We start from the raw sequence: 15,450 nt of genomic DNA, 5'->3' as shown, positions 1-15,450 counted from the left end.
CACATGGAAATATGAACACATCTGTACATACTTTCACACACATCTAAAACTAATTATACATGTATCTATAATTCATAAATATATCAGATATCTATACGTCTCATTATAACTTATGTATTTATCTAAATACTGATATGTTTGTAAATATTATACATATAATTATCAATACAAAATGTCTGTATATCTGTGAAATATATTTGAAAACCTCTATCTTTTTATCCATACACTTATACATCTAAATATCTATACATCTATAAAATAGGAATTAATTAAATATGTATACATCTATCTATACTTTGTACATATGAATATATCTATACACATACATCTGTACATACATTTATATATTTATCTAAATATCAAAATATCTGTACATCTCTCCTCACGTTCATACATATATGTAAATGTGTTTATAATTACATCAATAATTTATACATCAGTCTACATATCTTGACAAATTATACATGGTTAAATATCTCCATATTTATCAATACTTTTATGAATACATATAGCTTAATATCTATAGATAAATTATAAAAACATCTGTTTCTATTCAGACATCTTTTAGAAATACATCAATAAATCATTTTCTCCATTCATGCATAAATATAAATAAATATACATATATAATGATCCATCATCACAGTTTTTCATCAGTTTTCCCCATTAAAGGGTTTTTTTTGGGGAGTTTTTCCTGATCAGCTGTGAGGGTCATAAGGACAGAAGGATGTCGTATGCTGTAAAGCCCTGTGAGGCAAATTGTGATTTGTGATATTGGGCTTTATAAATAAAATTGATTGATTGATTGATTCTACTCACCTATATATCTATACATTAATACACATACTTAAATATCTAAACATAAACTGTATATGTAAATGTATCCATCTTTACATTTATACATGTATTTTTAAATATGTATTATACTGCCCCCTGCTGGACAAACTGGTACAGTCATACTGCCCTCTGCTGGTCAGACTGGTGAGCTGCACTGAGGTCAGTTTTCAGACAACTGTTGTGTGTGTTTGTTGAACAGAAGCTGATCCTGTAACACACACACACACAAACACACACACACACACACACACACACACACACACACACAGTATTCAGTTTCACTGGTGATACTGGTGTGTATGTACCTGCTGTCTCAGTCTCATGGAGGGACACTGTGGATACAGGACCATGGCCAGTCAGTACTGCTGTTACTCCAGTATAATAGAGCTAACTGTTACTGGTGGTAGAGTCGGTCCTACATCAGGCTGGTTCCATCAGTGTCAGGAGGAGCAGTAGGACTGTCGGTGGTCTCAGGAGGAGCAGTAGGACTGTCGGTGGTCTCAGGAGGAGCAGGAAGTAGATGTAGGTGATGACAGACTGCAGGCTGGACTACATCCAACTACTTCAACAGGAAGTTGACAAGAATCCTGACGTAAGTGTTTCCTGTGCACTGTACTGTGACTGATGACAGTAAACAGTGACACCAGTCATCATAACAACACTGTCACTTTGATGGCTGATTGATTATGGATCAGGACTGATGCTGACCTGAATCGACCTGTTCTCGAATCATGTCCTCAGATTTTAAATTCAATACCAATACCTTCAGTAACAGAGGTTTCCCGTGCCGACTTTAACCACTCCCAAATTGATCATTTTGTTGATAGCGCCGTAGGCTCGCTGCGAACAACGCTCGACTCTGTAGCTCCTCTTAAAAAGAAGTTAACAAAGCAAAGAAAGTTTGCTCCTTGGTATAACTCTCAAACCCGTAAGTTAAAAGAAATATCGCGAAAATTTGAAAGGAATTGGCGATTAACCAAACTGGAAGAATCTCGTTTAATCTGGACAGACAGTCTCAAAACTTATAAGAGGGGCCTCCGCAATGCCAGAGCAAACTATTACTCAGCATTAATAGAAGACAATAAGAACAACCCCAGGTTTCTTTTCAGCACTGTAGCCAGGCTGACTGAGAGTCAAAGCTCTATTGAGCCTTGTATTCCTTTAGCCCTTAGCAGTAATGATTTTATGAGCTTTTTTAATGATAAAATTCTAACTATTAGAGGCAAAATTCATGACCTCCTGTCCTCAGATAGTACCTATCTAACCTCAAACACAGCTGTAAGACCTAATATATATTTAGATTGCTTCTCCCCAATTTCTCTTCAAGAATTGACCACAGTGATTTCTTCATCTAAATCATCAACGTGTCTCTTAGACCCCATCCCAACTAGGCTACTTAAGGAGGTCTTTCCTTTAGTTAACACTCATATATTAGATATGATCAATATATCCCTATTAACAGGCTATGTACCACAGTCTTTTAAGGTAGCTGTAATTAAACCTCTCCTAAAAAAGCCCACCCTGGATCCAGAGGTGTTAGCCAACTATAGACCAATATCTAATCTTCCCTTTATGTCAAAGATCCTTGAGAAAGTAGTCGCAGACCAGCTGTGTGATTTTCTCCATGATAATAATTTATTTGAGGAATTTCAGTCAGGATTTAGAGTGCATCATAGCACTGAGACAGCACTAGTTAAAATTACAAATGACCTTCTGATTGCTTCAGACAAAGGACTTGTCTCTGTACTTGTTTTATTAGATCTTAGTGCGGCGTTTGACACAATTGACCATCAAATTCTACTGCAGAGACTGGATCACTTAATTGGCCTAAAAGGTTCTGCACTAAGCTGGTTTAAATCTTATTTATCTGATCGTTTTCAATTTGTTGACGTTCGTAATGAATCATCCTTACGTAGCAAATTTTGTTTTGGCGTTCCGCAAGGTTCTTTGCTCGGACCAATCCTATTTACTCTATATATGCTTCCTTTAGGTAACATCATTAGAAATCACTCTATAAATTTCCATTGTTATGCGGATGATACACAGTTGTATTTATCGATGAAGCCAGAAGAAAGTAATCAATTAACTAAACTCCATAACTGCCTTAAAGACATAAAAAATTGGATGAGCACCAATTTCCTGATGTTAAATTCAGACAAAACTGAAGTTATTGTTCTTGGCCCCAAACAACTCAGAGACTCTTTATCTGATGACATAGTTTCTCTAGATGGCATTGCTCTGGCCTCTAGCACTACCGTAAGAAACCTCGGAGTAATATTTGATCAAGATTTGTCTTTTAATTCTCATTTAAAACAAACCTCACGGACTGCATTTTTTCATCTGCGTAATATTGTGAAAATTAGGCCTATCCTGACCCGAAAAGATGCAGAAAAATTGGTCCACGCTTTTGTTACCTCAAGGCTGGATTACTGTAACTCTCTATTATCAGGTAGCTCTAGTAAGTCCTTAAAAACTCTCCAGCTAATTCAGAATGCAGCAGCACGTGTACTAACAGGAACTAAGAAACGAGATCATATTTCTCCTGTTTTAGCTTCTCTGCACTGGCTCCCTGTAAAATCCAGAATTGAATTTAAAATCCTACTGTTAACTTATAAAGCTCTAAATGGTCAAGCTCCGTCATATCTTAGAGAGCTCATAGTGCCATATTATCCCACCAGAACACTGCGCTCTGAGAACGCAGGGTTACTCGTGGTCCCTAAAGTCTCCAAAAGTAGATCAGGAGCCAGAGCCTTCAGCTATCAGGCTCCTCTCCTGTGGAATCATCTTCCTGTTACGGTCCGGGAGGCAGACACCGTCTCCACATTTAAGACTAGACTTAAGACTTTCCTCTTTGATAAAGCTTATAGTTAGGGCTGGCTCAGGCTTGCCCTGTACCAGCCCCTAGTTAGGCTGACTTAGGCCTAGTCTGCCGGAGGACCCCCCTATAATACACCGGGCTCCCTCTCTCCTTCTCTCTCCCTCTCTCTCCCTCTCTCTCTCTCTCTCTCTCTCTCTCGTATTCTATTACTGCATCTTGCTAACTCGGCCATTCTGGATGTCACTAACTCGGCTTCTTCTCCGGAGCCTTTGTGCTCCACTGTCTCTCAGATTAACTCATATCACAGCGGTGCCTGGACAGCGTGACGTGTGTGGTTGTGCTGCTGCCGTGGTCCTGCCAGATGCCTCCTGCTGCTGCTGCCATCATTAGTCATTAGTCATACTTCTACTGTTATTATACACATATGACTATTGTCACACAAGTATATTGTCAGATATTAATACATACTTTCAGCATATTGTACCACAGTAGCCAGAACTATAACTATAATATTATTACTTTCATTAATGTTGTTGTAACCTACTGTCATTACCTGCATCTCTCTCTCTGTCTCATTGTGTCATATGGATTACTGTTAATTTATGATGTTGATCTGTTCTGTACGACATCTATTGCACGTCTGTCCGTCCTGGAAGAGGGATCCCTCCTCAGTTGCTCTTCCTGAGGTTTCTACTGTTTTTTTCCCCGTTAAAGGGTTTTTTGAGGAGTTTTTCCTGATCAGCTGTGAGGGTCATAAGGACAGAGGGATGTCGTATGCTGTAAAGCCCTGTGAGGCAAATTGTGATTTGTGATATTGGGCTTTATAAATAAAATTGAATTGAATTGAATTGAATTGAATTTGTTTCTACTTGAGTCTGCCATGAACAGTGCGGCCTGTAGGGGGCGCTGGGTGTTACACAGGTGTGCTCAGGTGTCTCTTCCTCTCCTCAGAGGCTGCTGGATGTGGGGAAGGAGGAGGACCAGGAGGAGGCTCCTCCTCCCTGCAGGCCCCTCCCACAACTCTGCTCCATCCCCAGGAGACTGGTCATCTCCCCGGGCCTCGGAGGGTCGCCGGTCACCCCGCAGCTGACAGAGGTCTGTGTGTCTGTGTGTCTGTCTGTCTGTCCGTTCTGATGACATCATCATCAGAACACAGTGGGCGGGGACAGTATCAGTTTCAGGTACAAGTTTACAAATGTTCTGCTGGGACGAACACTGTGATCCACCTGAGGCCCACCTATCAGGACTGATTGATCGGGGTCTATCAGGGCTGATTGATCAGTATTGATCTATATATCTGTGTCTGTTTGGGTGATCAGAGTCTGAGAAGGATCCTGTTTGGGGGAACGTTTCACGTCTTCAACTACGAGTGGAGGAAATCTGTCTTCCAGTTCAGAGAGCCGAACTCTGAGCTGTCCTACGCTCTGGAGACAGACAGGGTGAGACACACCTGCTGATACAGGTACAGATGATACCTCAACATGTTACCTGTCTGTTCTCAGTCTCATCTGCACAGGTGCATGTTTTTCAGGGCGGGGCTCGGGCCATACAGATGGTTGTCCAGGCTCGAATCATCAAACACCTGCTGTTCATCCGGCAGAGCGGCTCAGACAGACAGACGCTGCACAGGCGAGGTCAGACTGATTCTTCATCACGTGATCCTGTTGGACACGTCCAGAGTGAAGACAATACGTCCGACAGGTAACCAGAAGATGATGTAAAACACCTGTAACATGATACGACATCATCTCCAATTTAATCAACACGAGACACTGATCCAACATCAGACGATCATTCAGGGTCAGAACGGCTCGGTCCTGTGTCAGACACACTAAATAAAGACCTGGACACAAGGGGGACGTCTCTGACCGTAATACAATATGTCCCAAACTGTTACTGCAGCAACATCTCAGGTGAGCCCACCTTCAGTTTCAGTTCCTGAAGCAGCACATGAAGCTCAAACTAAACTTTGTCTCTCTGAAACATGAGCTACACCATCTGTCTGCAGAAATTCATTCCAAACATTCGTCTCCAAAGCCCCGTCTCCACCAAACCCTTTCAGTCCAGCACCTTTGGAATCAGCAGTAAGCCTTCAGACATGGTACCTAGACCCTCGGTGTGTTCAGACAGTCCTCTTAAATGTGGGCGGGGTTGTTGTCACTCACTGCTCCGTCCAGCACTCGCTGTATTTCCTCATCAGCGGTGACACAGATGGAAGTCTGCACCTGGTTTATCGTCCACAGAACGAGGCTGCACGCCCACATTTTCACAACAAAATAGAACAGGCTGCAGTGAGAGTCTCTCTCCATGGGATATTTAAAAATAGCAGCTTTGTGCATTTAGTCCTTCTCAGGCAAGCTCAGGGGTTTAGTGTTGCTGTAGCCCACAGGAAGTGAGGATTAGAATATATGACCTTCACATAATCCGCTCCAAATTAATCTATATTTTTAAAGTCATTACTAAAAGTGTGTGTCATATAAAAACTAAAGTGATGGTCAAAGTTGTCACAGTGAAATTTAAGGTGTGCTGATGGATTCACGTCATCAACTCATGCATTGAGTAACATTACAAGTTAACGTTCCACCTTAAAAGTTGCCGGCAGTCGGCCCAGTGAATGAAGTTATTTTTTTCTCTTTCATTTTATAGTTGTAGTTTACTGATGTATGAACAGAGGTTACATAAAACCAGAGTGAGCGTCATCTACTGACCAATCAGACTGCAGGGTTTCTAGTTCCAGCTTTCAGATAGATAGATAGATAGATGGATAGATGGACAGATACATAGATAGATAGATAGATACTTTATTAATTTCGGTAGGGAAATTGTTGTGTCCAGTGGCTAATACACATAAAAAGTACAAGTACAGGTAGGTAAAGTAAAAAAACAGGGTATAAATGAGAAATATAAATATAGATATAAACAAAATAAAAGTAAAATAAGAATAAAAACAATCTACATGTAAACAGTGTACACAAAACAAATAAATACATTTTTTTAAAAAGTAGAAAGTGCAAACATGCAGGAGGGTGTGCAGGAAATGAGCTATGTGCTCCCTCCCCCAACTGAGGCATTAAAGAGTCTGATGGCTGTCGGGATGAACGACGTCCTGAACCTCTCAGTCCTGCACCGCAGCGACAGGAGACGATGGCAGCTGCTGCTTTTCTTGCTCCAGCCAAGATGCAGTGTAGGGGATGGTTCAAGTCAAGTATGCACTGCACTTTGCTCCTCAGGCATCTCTCGGTTATAGTTTCCACCGAGTCCAGGCTCCTGCCCAGCACTGAGCCAGCTTTCCAGATGAGCTTATCCAGCCGTTTCCTGTTCCTGTCCGTCAGGCTTCCTCCCCAGCAGACTACAGCATACAGCAGAGCACTCTCCACCACTGACTTGTAAAACATGTACAGCATATCACGCACACGTTAAGGGACCGCAGCCTGCGAAGGAATTGGAGCCGACTCTGACCTTTCTTGAAGAGGGCATCAGAGTTGGTCGACCAGTCCAGCCTGTTGTCATGGTGGACGCCCATGTACCTGTATGACTCAACCACCTCAATGTCCACTCCCTCAATGCTGACTGGCAGGAGCGGAGTGGGCTTTGACCTATGGAGCTCTATGACCATCTCCTTGGTCTTGGAGATGTTCAGCACAAGGTGGTTCATGCCACTCCAGTGAGTGAAGGTCCTCACCAGCTCCCTGTATTTGCCTTCCCCATCACTCATGTGCAGGGTGAATAGGAATGGCACCAGTACTGTCCCCTGCGGAGCCCCAGGGCTGCTCAAGACTGTCTCAGACACAGTTCTCCAGCCTGACGAACTGTGGTCGGCCCGTCAGGTAGTCTGAGACCCAGGAGGTGAGGTAGGAGTCTACCCCCATCCCCTCAAGTTTGTCCTGCAGAATGTGGGGTCGGATGGCATTAAATGCACTGGAGAAGTCGAAGAAAACCAGTCTCACATAGCCACTAGATCCATCCAAGTGAGAATGAGCCCTGTGCAGCATGTAGAGAGCTGCGTCCTCCACTCCAATGTGCTCCGGGTAGGCAAACTGGAGGGGGTCTTGGGCGTGTTCCACTTGAGGTCTCAGATGTCGGAGGATCAGCCTCTCCAGTTTCTTCATTATGTGTGAAGTAAGAGCCGCCGGCCTGTAGTCATTCATCCTGGCTGGACGCCCCGCTTTGGGGACCAGCACCAGACAGGAAGTCTTCCACAGACCCGGGACCCTCCCTTGCTGGAGGCTCCTGTTGAGTGCTGGAGGGGCTCAGCTAGCTGCCCTGCACAGTCCTTAAGAAGTCTGGGGCACACACGATCTGGCCCCACTGCTTTGCGTGGGCATAGCCTCCTGAGCTCTGCTCGCACCTCATCTACTGTGAGGGTCAGGGGGAGCCTGGCCGCCGCAGGTGGGGGTGCTGCTGACACTGCCACTGCTCGCCACTACACGCACCAACTCAAGGGGGCAGGGCAACTGTCAATCAGGTTTTAATGTGGCCAATCACTACACAGCAGTGGGAGGAGTCAACATTAGTTAGCACTAGCATCTGTGCATCAACTTCCTGATCATCACAGAGTTAAGTAACTTTAAAGGCGGCTCAGTTTAGAAAGAACCAACGCAAGATGGCGTGTTCTTTGTTCAGATTATCAAACTGACTGGCTGACGATGTTAGCTCGCATGCTAGCTACGTTAGCTGGAAAGTCCTCTATTTCCGGAGGGACGAGTCTGTCTGTCCAGAGGACGGGAACACAAAACCCCTGTGGAAAAAAAGGACAGAGTCCACGTCTCCACATCCAGGGCTGTGTGGACACTGGAGGAAAGCTGACAGACCCCGCCCACTGACGCCCGGTTCTCCGTCTGGTTCCTTTAACGGAGGAGCAGCTCACGGCCTGGGTCAGCAGGACGCTTGTCATATTTGTCCCCAAGGGTTTTATGTTCCTGTCCTCTGGACAAACGGACGTGTTGCTCAGGATCGTCCATTCTAGCGTTAGCATTGACCCTGACACCCTATCAACAGACAGCACCGTTTTCATCAACATTTTGAAGTGGAAATAAAAAACTTTTCAGCTAACTTAGCTGACACACTAGCTACTCTAGCTAACATATTAGCTAGCTAGCTAACACTGGCACCCAGAAACAAACATCTATGATCCATCGTCTGTTTGATCATCTAAACACAGAACACGTTTCCTTGTGGAGGTCCTCATGTTATTATGGTCTGTATTGATCCATGATCACAGACTTGATAAAAAGTGTTAGCTACTGTAGCTCGCCAGTACTAATGAGCTATGCTAGCTTTGTAGCTAGCAAGCTAGTACATTAAACCGATGAATACAAACACAAAGCTAACATTATTTTTACCATAATCTTCGCCTGTACGACATGAAACTGTCCCTAGACCTGACGGAGGCGTGGCTGTGACACTGCGGCTCTGCAGGTCAATGCTTCTCTGAAACATCCACGTTTAAATGTCCAGGTTACAACGTCGTGTTAACTGGTTCCAGATAACCTGACTGTGTGTGATGTCACTCCTCTGTGAGGTGTCTGTTATTGTGCCCACTGTCTGTCTCCAGTCTGTGTGTAGGACAGAAGGACCAGGACAGGGCACTGGCGGCGGCGTTGTCCGACAGCCTCTGGTTGGCCGGCCAGGAGGTCAGCGCCACCGTTACCTTGGTAAACGAAGACTACTGCATCACACCTCACCTGGACTACAAACAGGACAACTTCACAGAGAAGGTACCTGACCATCCTCACAGTGATGTCATCATTACATCATCAGTAGTCCTCAAACCGGCGTCCTCAAACTTTACGTGTGATTGTTCTAGCTGCAGCTGTTCACGTTCAACAAGAAGGACGACATGAAGATGTTCATCCTGGATCATCTGCAGTGTGTGAGTTGCTACACCTCACCTCACCTCCACCCACCTGGTGACACTGCTTCCTCCACCAGTCTTCCTCTTCTCTCCCTCTTTTTCCTCCTCTTTCTCCTTCACCATCCCAAAACAACTCCCTGCTCCTTTGTTCCCACAGGCCACGCCCCCTTCACCTGTGTGCAGCAACACAGCTGATAATGATAATAATAATAACAATAATAATGCATTTTATTAATCAGCACCTTTCAGAGACAGTAATGTATCTATAGATCATGAAATCAAACAGTGGAGTAATAAACAATAAAAGTTAATAAAATAACAAGACAAAAATCATCATGATAAATGTTAGGTATGACGTCATCATCAAAGCGGTCACCACGTGTGTCTCCATCAAATCAGATCCAAAATGGCAGCTGGTAAAGGTGTGTTTTCAGACGGGATCTGATCAGCTCCTGTTCTTATAGATGACACCTCATCATCAGTCATTAACATGTCACTGTCTCAGAGACTCACAGGAAGCACCGGCGTGGCGTGAATCAGGAAGTGTTGGTCTGATCATCCCAAAACTGCCAGGATGAACCAAATCAGTCAGCAGGGGGCGCCACCTGTTACAAACAAGCAGAACGGCTGTTTGTAAAACATGTCCCTGCAATGTGTCTGCAGTCAACCAATAGGAAGTGAGTGTTTCCACAGAGGGGCGTGGCCTGGTATAGAATGACCATCTGTCTGATTATTTTAACAGCTGATGTTTGTCTTTAATGTCTGTGTCCTCACCTGTGGAAGGTCTGACTCCTCAGAGGCTCCGTCCCCTCAGCTTTATCCATCTTACCTCAGCCTGAATCAACGACAACCAGCTAATTCATCAATAACCAATAACCAATAACCACCTGATCACAGTGATGATGATGATTCTGTGTTTCAGTTTAAAGAGGAAGGAAGTCATGGAGTCATCCTCTTCCTGTACAGCCTCATCTGCTCCCGCACAGTCGACAGGTAACAACAGCGCCGCCACAGGCCACGCCCCTCATCACACACTGACATACAGCTACCTGCTGACATGTTAATAGACTAGAATATTAGCCAGTTAGCTTGCTAACTAGATAGGCTATGCTAACAAGTAAACGTAACTCGCTAATATTCTAGTCTATTAACATGTTTACTTGTTAGCATAACCTACCTAGTTAGCGCGCTAACCTGCTAACCCTGCAGTAGGTCGTAAGGATTTCGTTCAGTGTTTCTGAGGATTTGTTCAGTTTCACCAACATCACTTTGTAAAACAAGCTCAGCTCTGAAGAAGCAGAAATGAAATTTTAAAGAAGCACAGCAGCAGCACACTGATGATGTCAGAGGGCTGTGAATGGCTGATTGCAGCATTGGTCCAGGAACATGTCCTACTATCCTATTGTTAGCGCCCCCTGCAGGCTGCTGTGCTAACACAGCCTGAAAACACTGTCAGGACAGACTCAGTATGAAACTACACCTGCAGAGGTTTCTGAGTCTTCATCCGTTCTCTTCTTCCTCACAGGCTGAAGAAGGACCTGGACTCCGCCCCCTCACACCTGCTGCACCTCAGTCTGGGAAACTTTGTCTGCCATCAGGTGAGGACACACACCTGCTCCTACTGTCTCTGTCCTCAGAGGACAATGTTGGCATTGTACGTTTCTACAAACCATGAAGACATTTATGCTTCAAACATATTACATCATCTTTTCTATGGTGATGTAGTATCTGCTCTGACATCAGCAGCAGGTGGAGGAAATGATGTCACACCTGGAGATGACTGTTCAACCCCAACAAAAACACATGGACCATTCACTGTTTGACTGTAAGGACAGTGTTTGTTTTATATTGAGAACCAGAAACTTTAAACCAAACAGGATCTCTTCATGACCGAACCAGGAAGTTCTGGTGTCTAAATTTAAGCACACGTCAACAGCAACACTGCTGAGAACATAAAACATAATGAACGTTAAACATAATGAACATTAAACATAAAGAACATTAAACATAAAGAACATCGTAACATGACTCATAGAAACGTACCATGCCAACATTTATTCTGCCGATTGCGTTGGTCCTGGTTCTCACTTTGTTCTCTCTTGGTCGTTTCTTGGTTCTGTCTTAGTTCTCTCCTGCAGTATCTGAGGTTCTCACAGGTCGTTTTCCCTGGTCTGTGTCTGCAGGCTCTGCTGAACCTGTTGCTGACAGGTAAGGCCAGTCCCCACGTCTTTAATGGGACTCTATACTTCGGGGAGGACGGACGTCCTCTGGAGCATCCCCTGCAGGGTGTCCTGTCCCGCAGTGATGTGGGATATTTACACTGGAGCCGAGAGCAGATGGAGACAGGCAGACTATTGCAGGTACCTTCACTCTACTGGGTTCTCCTGGTTCTGTGGTACTGATGGTAACTGCTGGTATTAGTACTGCAGATACTACAAGGACAGAGTTGTCATGCTCCTGTTGAGGTGGACTCATCTGAATCACATTCAAACGAGACGAGACAAGACAAGACGAGACAAGAAGAGACGACTCTTTAACCAATCACATTCAGAGGAGACGAGAAGAGAATAGACGCAACGAGAAGAAACAAGTTTTTAACCAATCAGACTCAGATAAGACGAGACGAATCTTCAACCAATCACATTCACACGAGATGAGACGAAGAGAAAATACAAGACGAGACAAGTCTTTAACCAATCACAATCAGACGAGGCGACGAGACAACCCTGTCCTCAGTATGTCCCTGTGACCCGGTGTCCTCTGTCCTCAGTATGTCCCTGTGACCCTGTGTCCTCTGTTCTCAGGTGGGCAGCATGCTTAAGACACCCCGGTACCCGGTGTGGCTCTGCTGTATCAACAGCAGCTTCTCGGTGGTCTTCAGTCTGGACCGCTCGCTGCTCTCTGATTGGAGGACGGAGCACCTGTTCCACCTGTTCTACTACAACGGACAGACATCCCAGAGGACCATGGCCAGACTGACTGTAGGTGAGGACCTGGGTCTGACTGAGACAGGGTGTCCACCTGTTCTGGTCTCATGTCTGATCCAGACTCTGTGTGCAGATACTCACTCTCACCACTGGGAGGCGTCCTGCAGACCCTCAGACCTGGACCCTGAGAGGAGGTTCCCCTCGCTGGAGATGACCCTCTGGACCAAGTGGGATGGAGCCGTCATCGACTGGGGTGGGACCACACCGTTCTACTGACCACCTGACCTGACAGGAAGCTCCGCCCATCAACATACAGACCTGCAGAGCTACAGCTGGACCTGATCCAGTCTGGGCCCATCAGAAGCAGGTGGATCTGATCCAGTCTGGGTCCCTTAGAACCAGCTGGACCTGATCCAATCTGGGCCCTTTAGGACCAGCTGGATCTGATCCAGTCTAGGTCCATCAGAACCAGCTGGACCTGATCCAGTCTAGGACCATCAGAACCAGTTGGTTCTGATCCAGTCTGGGTCCCTTAGATCCAACAAGACCTGATTCAGTCTGGGTCCCTAGGAACCAGGTGGATCTTCCCCAGTCTGGGTCTATCAGAACTAACTGGGCCTGGTCCAGTCTGGGTCCACCAGAACCAGCTGGACCTGATCGAGTGTGGGTTTCTTAGTCCCTAGGAACCAGGTGGACCTGATCCAGTCTGGGTCCATCACAACCAGCGAGACCTGATCGAGTGTGGGTTTCTCAGATCAAGCTGGACCTGATTAACTAATTAAACAGTCGTCACCTGATCTTTGGCATTGTGTTTCTTTTTGAGAGATCACTGTGAGACTGAGACACACCGATATCACATCTGACATCAGACTGACATCAGACTGACGGACTGACATCAGACTGACATCAGACTGACATCAGACTGACAGCAGACTGACAGCAGACTGACATCACACTGACATCACACTGACAGACTGACATCACACTGACATCGGACTGGCAAAATGACATCAGACTGACAGACTGACATCAGACTGACAGAATGACATCAGACTGACATCAGACTGACAGAGTGACATCAGATTGACAGACTGACATCAGACTGACAGAGTGACATCAGATTGACAGACTGACATCAGACTATCAGACTGACATCAGACTGACAGAATGACATCAGACTGACAGACTGACATCAGACTGACATGAGACTGACATGAGACTGACAGAATGACATCAGACCAATATCAGACTGACAGCAGACCGATATCAGACTGACAGAATGACATCACTGACAGACTGACATCAGACTGACAGCAGACTGACAGCAGACTGACATCACACTGACATCACACTGACATCACACTGACAGACTGACATCACACTGACATCGGACTGGCAAAATGACATCAGACTGACAGACTGACATCAGACTGACAGAATGACATCAGACTGACATCAGACTGACAGAGTGACATCAGATTGACAGACTGACATCAGACTATCAGACTGACATCAGACTGACAGAATGACATCAGACTGACAGACTGACATCAGACTGACATGAGACTGACATGAGACTGACAGAATGACATCAGACCAATATCAGACTGACAGCAGACCGATATCAGACTGACAGAATGACATCAGACAGATATCAGACTGACATCAGATTGACAGACTGACATCAGACTATCAGACTGACAGCAGACTGACAGAATGACATCAGACCAATATCAGACTGACAGAATGACATCAGACAGATATCAGACTGACAGACTGACATCAGACTGACAGAATGACATCAGACTGACATCAGACTGACATTAGACTGATAGACTGACATCAGACTGACAGCAGACTGACAGAATGACATCAGACTGACATCAGACTGACAGGCTGACATCAGACTGACAGGCTGACATCAGAGTGACATCAGACTGACAGCAGACTGACATTAGACTGATAGACTGACATCAGACTGACAGCAGACTGACAGAATGACATCAGACTGACAGGCTGACATCAGACTGACAGACTGACATCAGATTGACAGACTGACATCAGACTATCAGACTGACATCAGACTGACAGAATGACATCAGACTGACAGACTGACATCAGACTGACATGAGACTGACATGAGACTGACAGAATGACATCAGACCAATATCAGACTGACAGCAGACCGATATCAGACTGACAGAATGACATCACTGACAGACTGACATCAGATTGACAGACTGACATCAGACTATCAGACTGACAGCAGACTGACAGAATGACATCAGACCAATATCAGAATGACATCAGACCGATATCAGACTGACAGAATGACATCAGACAGATATCAGACTGACAGACTGACATCAGACTGACAGAATGACATCAGACTGACATCAGACTGACATTAGACTGATAGACTGACATCAGACTGACAGCAGACTAACAGAATGACATCAGACTGACATCAGACTGACAGGCTGACATCAGACTGACAGGCTGACATCAGACTGACAGGCTGACATCAGAGTGACATCAGACTGACAGCAGACTGACATTAGACTGACAGACTGACAGACTGACATCAGACTGACAGAATGACATCAGACTGACATTAGACTGACATTAGACTGATAGACTGACAGCAGACTGACAGCAGACTGACAGAATGACATCAGACTGACATCAGACTGACAGGCTGACATCAGACTGACAGGCTGACATCAGAGTGACATCAGACTGACAGCAGACTGACATCAGACTGACAACAGACTGACAGAATGACATCAGACTGACATTAGACTGATAGACTGACATCAGACTGACAGAATGACATCAGAGTGACATCAGACTGACAGGCTGACATCAGAGTGACATCAGACTGACAGCAGACTGACAGACTGACATCAGACTGACAGGCTGACATCAGAGTGACATCAGACTGACAGCAGACTGACAGGCTGACATCAGACTGACAGCAGACTGACAGGCTGACATCAGACTGACAGGCTGAC

The 15,450-nt window shown here is 45.2% G+C and overlaps 1 protein-coding gene and 1 long non-coding RNA gene across 2 annotated transcripts; one reads left to right on the top strand and one right to left on the bottom strand.

Annotated features, from left to right (window-relative positions):
* Positions 1-1,255: 1,255 nt before the first annotated feature.
* Positions 1,256-12,712, top strand: mindy4b (MINDY family member 4B). Its single transcript, XM_078167442.1, has 11 exons — positions 1,256-1,429; positions 4,607-4,750; positions 4,975-5,094; positions 5,187-5,356; positions 9,210-9,372; positions 9,462-9,527; positions 10,432-10,502; positions 11,035-11,107; positions 11,693-11,869; positions 12,314-12,494; positions 12,570-12,712. The coding sequence occupies exons 1-11, from the start codon at positions 1,367-1,369 to the stop codon at positions 12,710-12,712; spliced, it is 1,371 nt and encodes a 456-aa protein (XP_078023568.1). The 5' UTR covers positions 1,256-1,366.
* On the bottom strand, positions 6,441-13,566 carry LOC144462779 (uncharacterized). Its single transcript, XR_013491016.1, has 2 exons — positions 11,553-13,566; positions 6,441-10,114 (listed from the first exon to the last, which is right to left on the bottom strand). It is a non-coding gene; the product is annotated as an uncharacterized LOC144462779 (long non-coding RNA).
* Positions 13,567-15,450: the final 1,884 nt, after the last annotated feature.

This window comes from Epinephelus lanceolatus, chromosome 4 (assembly GCF_041903045.1).
Source record: "Epinephelus lanceolatus isolate andai-2023 chromosome 4, ASM4190304v1, whole genome shotgun sequence".
NCBI lineage: Eukaryota > Metazoa > Chordata > Actinopteri > Perciformes > Serranidae > Epinephelus > Epinephelus lanceolatus.
This window is presented reverse-complemented; position numbering and strand designations above follow the sequence as displayed.

Excerpts from the sequence above, each read along its gene's own strand:
- mindy4b (XM_078167442.1), top strand. The coding sequence starts at position 1,367 with ATGACAGACTGCAGGCTGGACTACATCCAACTACTTCAACAGGAAGTT. Across the intron at positions 5,357-9,209 it reads GAAGACAATACGTCCGACAG|TCTGTGTGTAGGACAGAAGG; the intron begins GTAACCAGAAGA and ends GTCTGTCTCCAG. Across the intron at positions 11,870-12,313 it reads AGACAGGCAGACTATTGCAG|GTGGGCAGCATGCTTAAGAC; the intron begins GTACCTTCACTC and ends CTCTGTTCTCAG.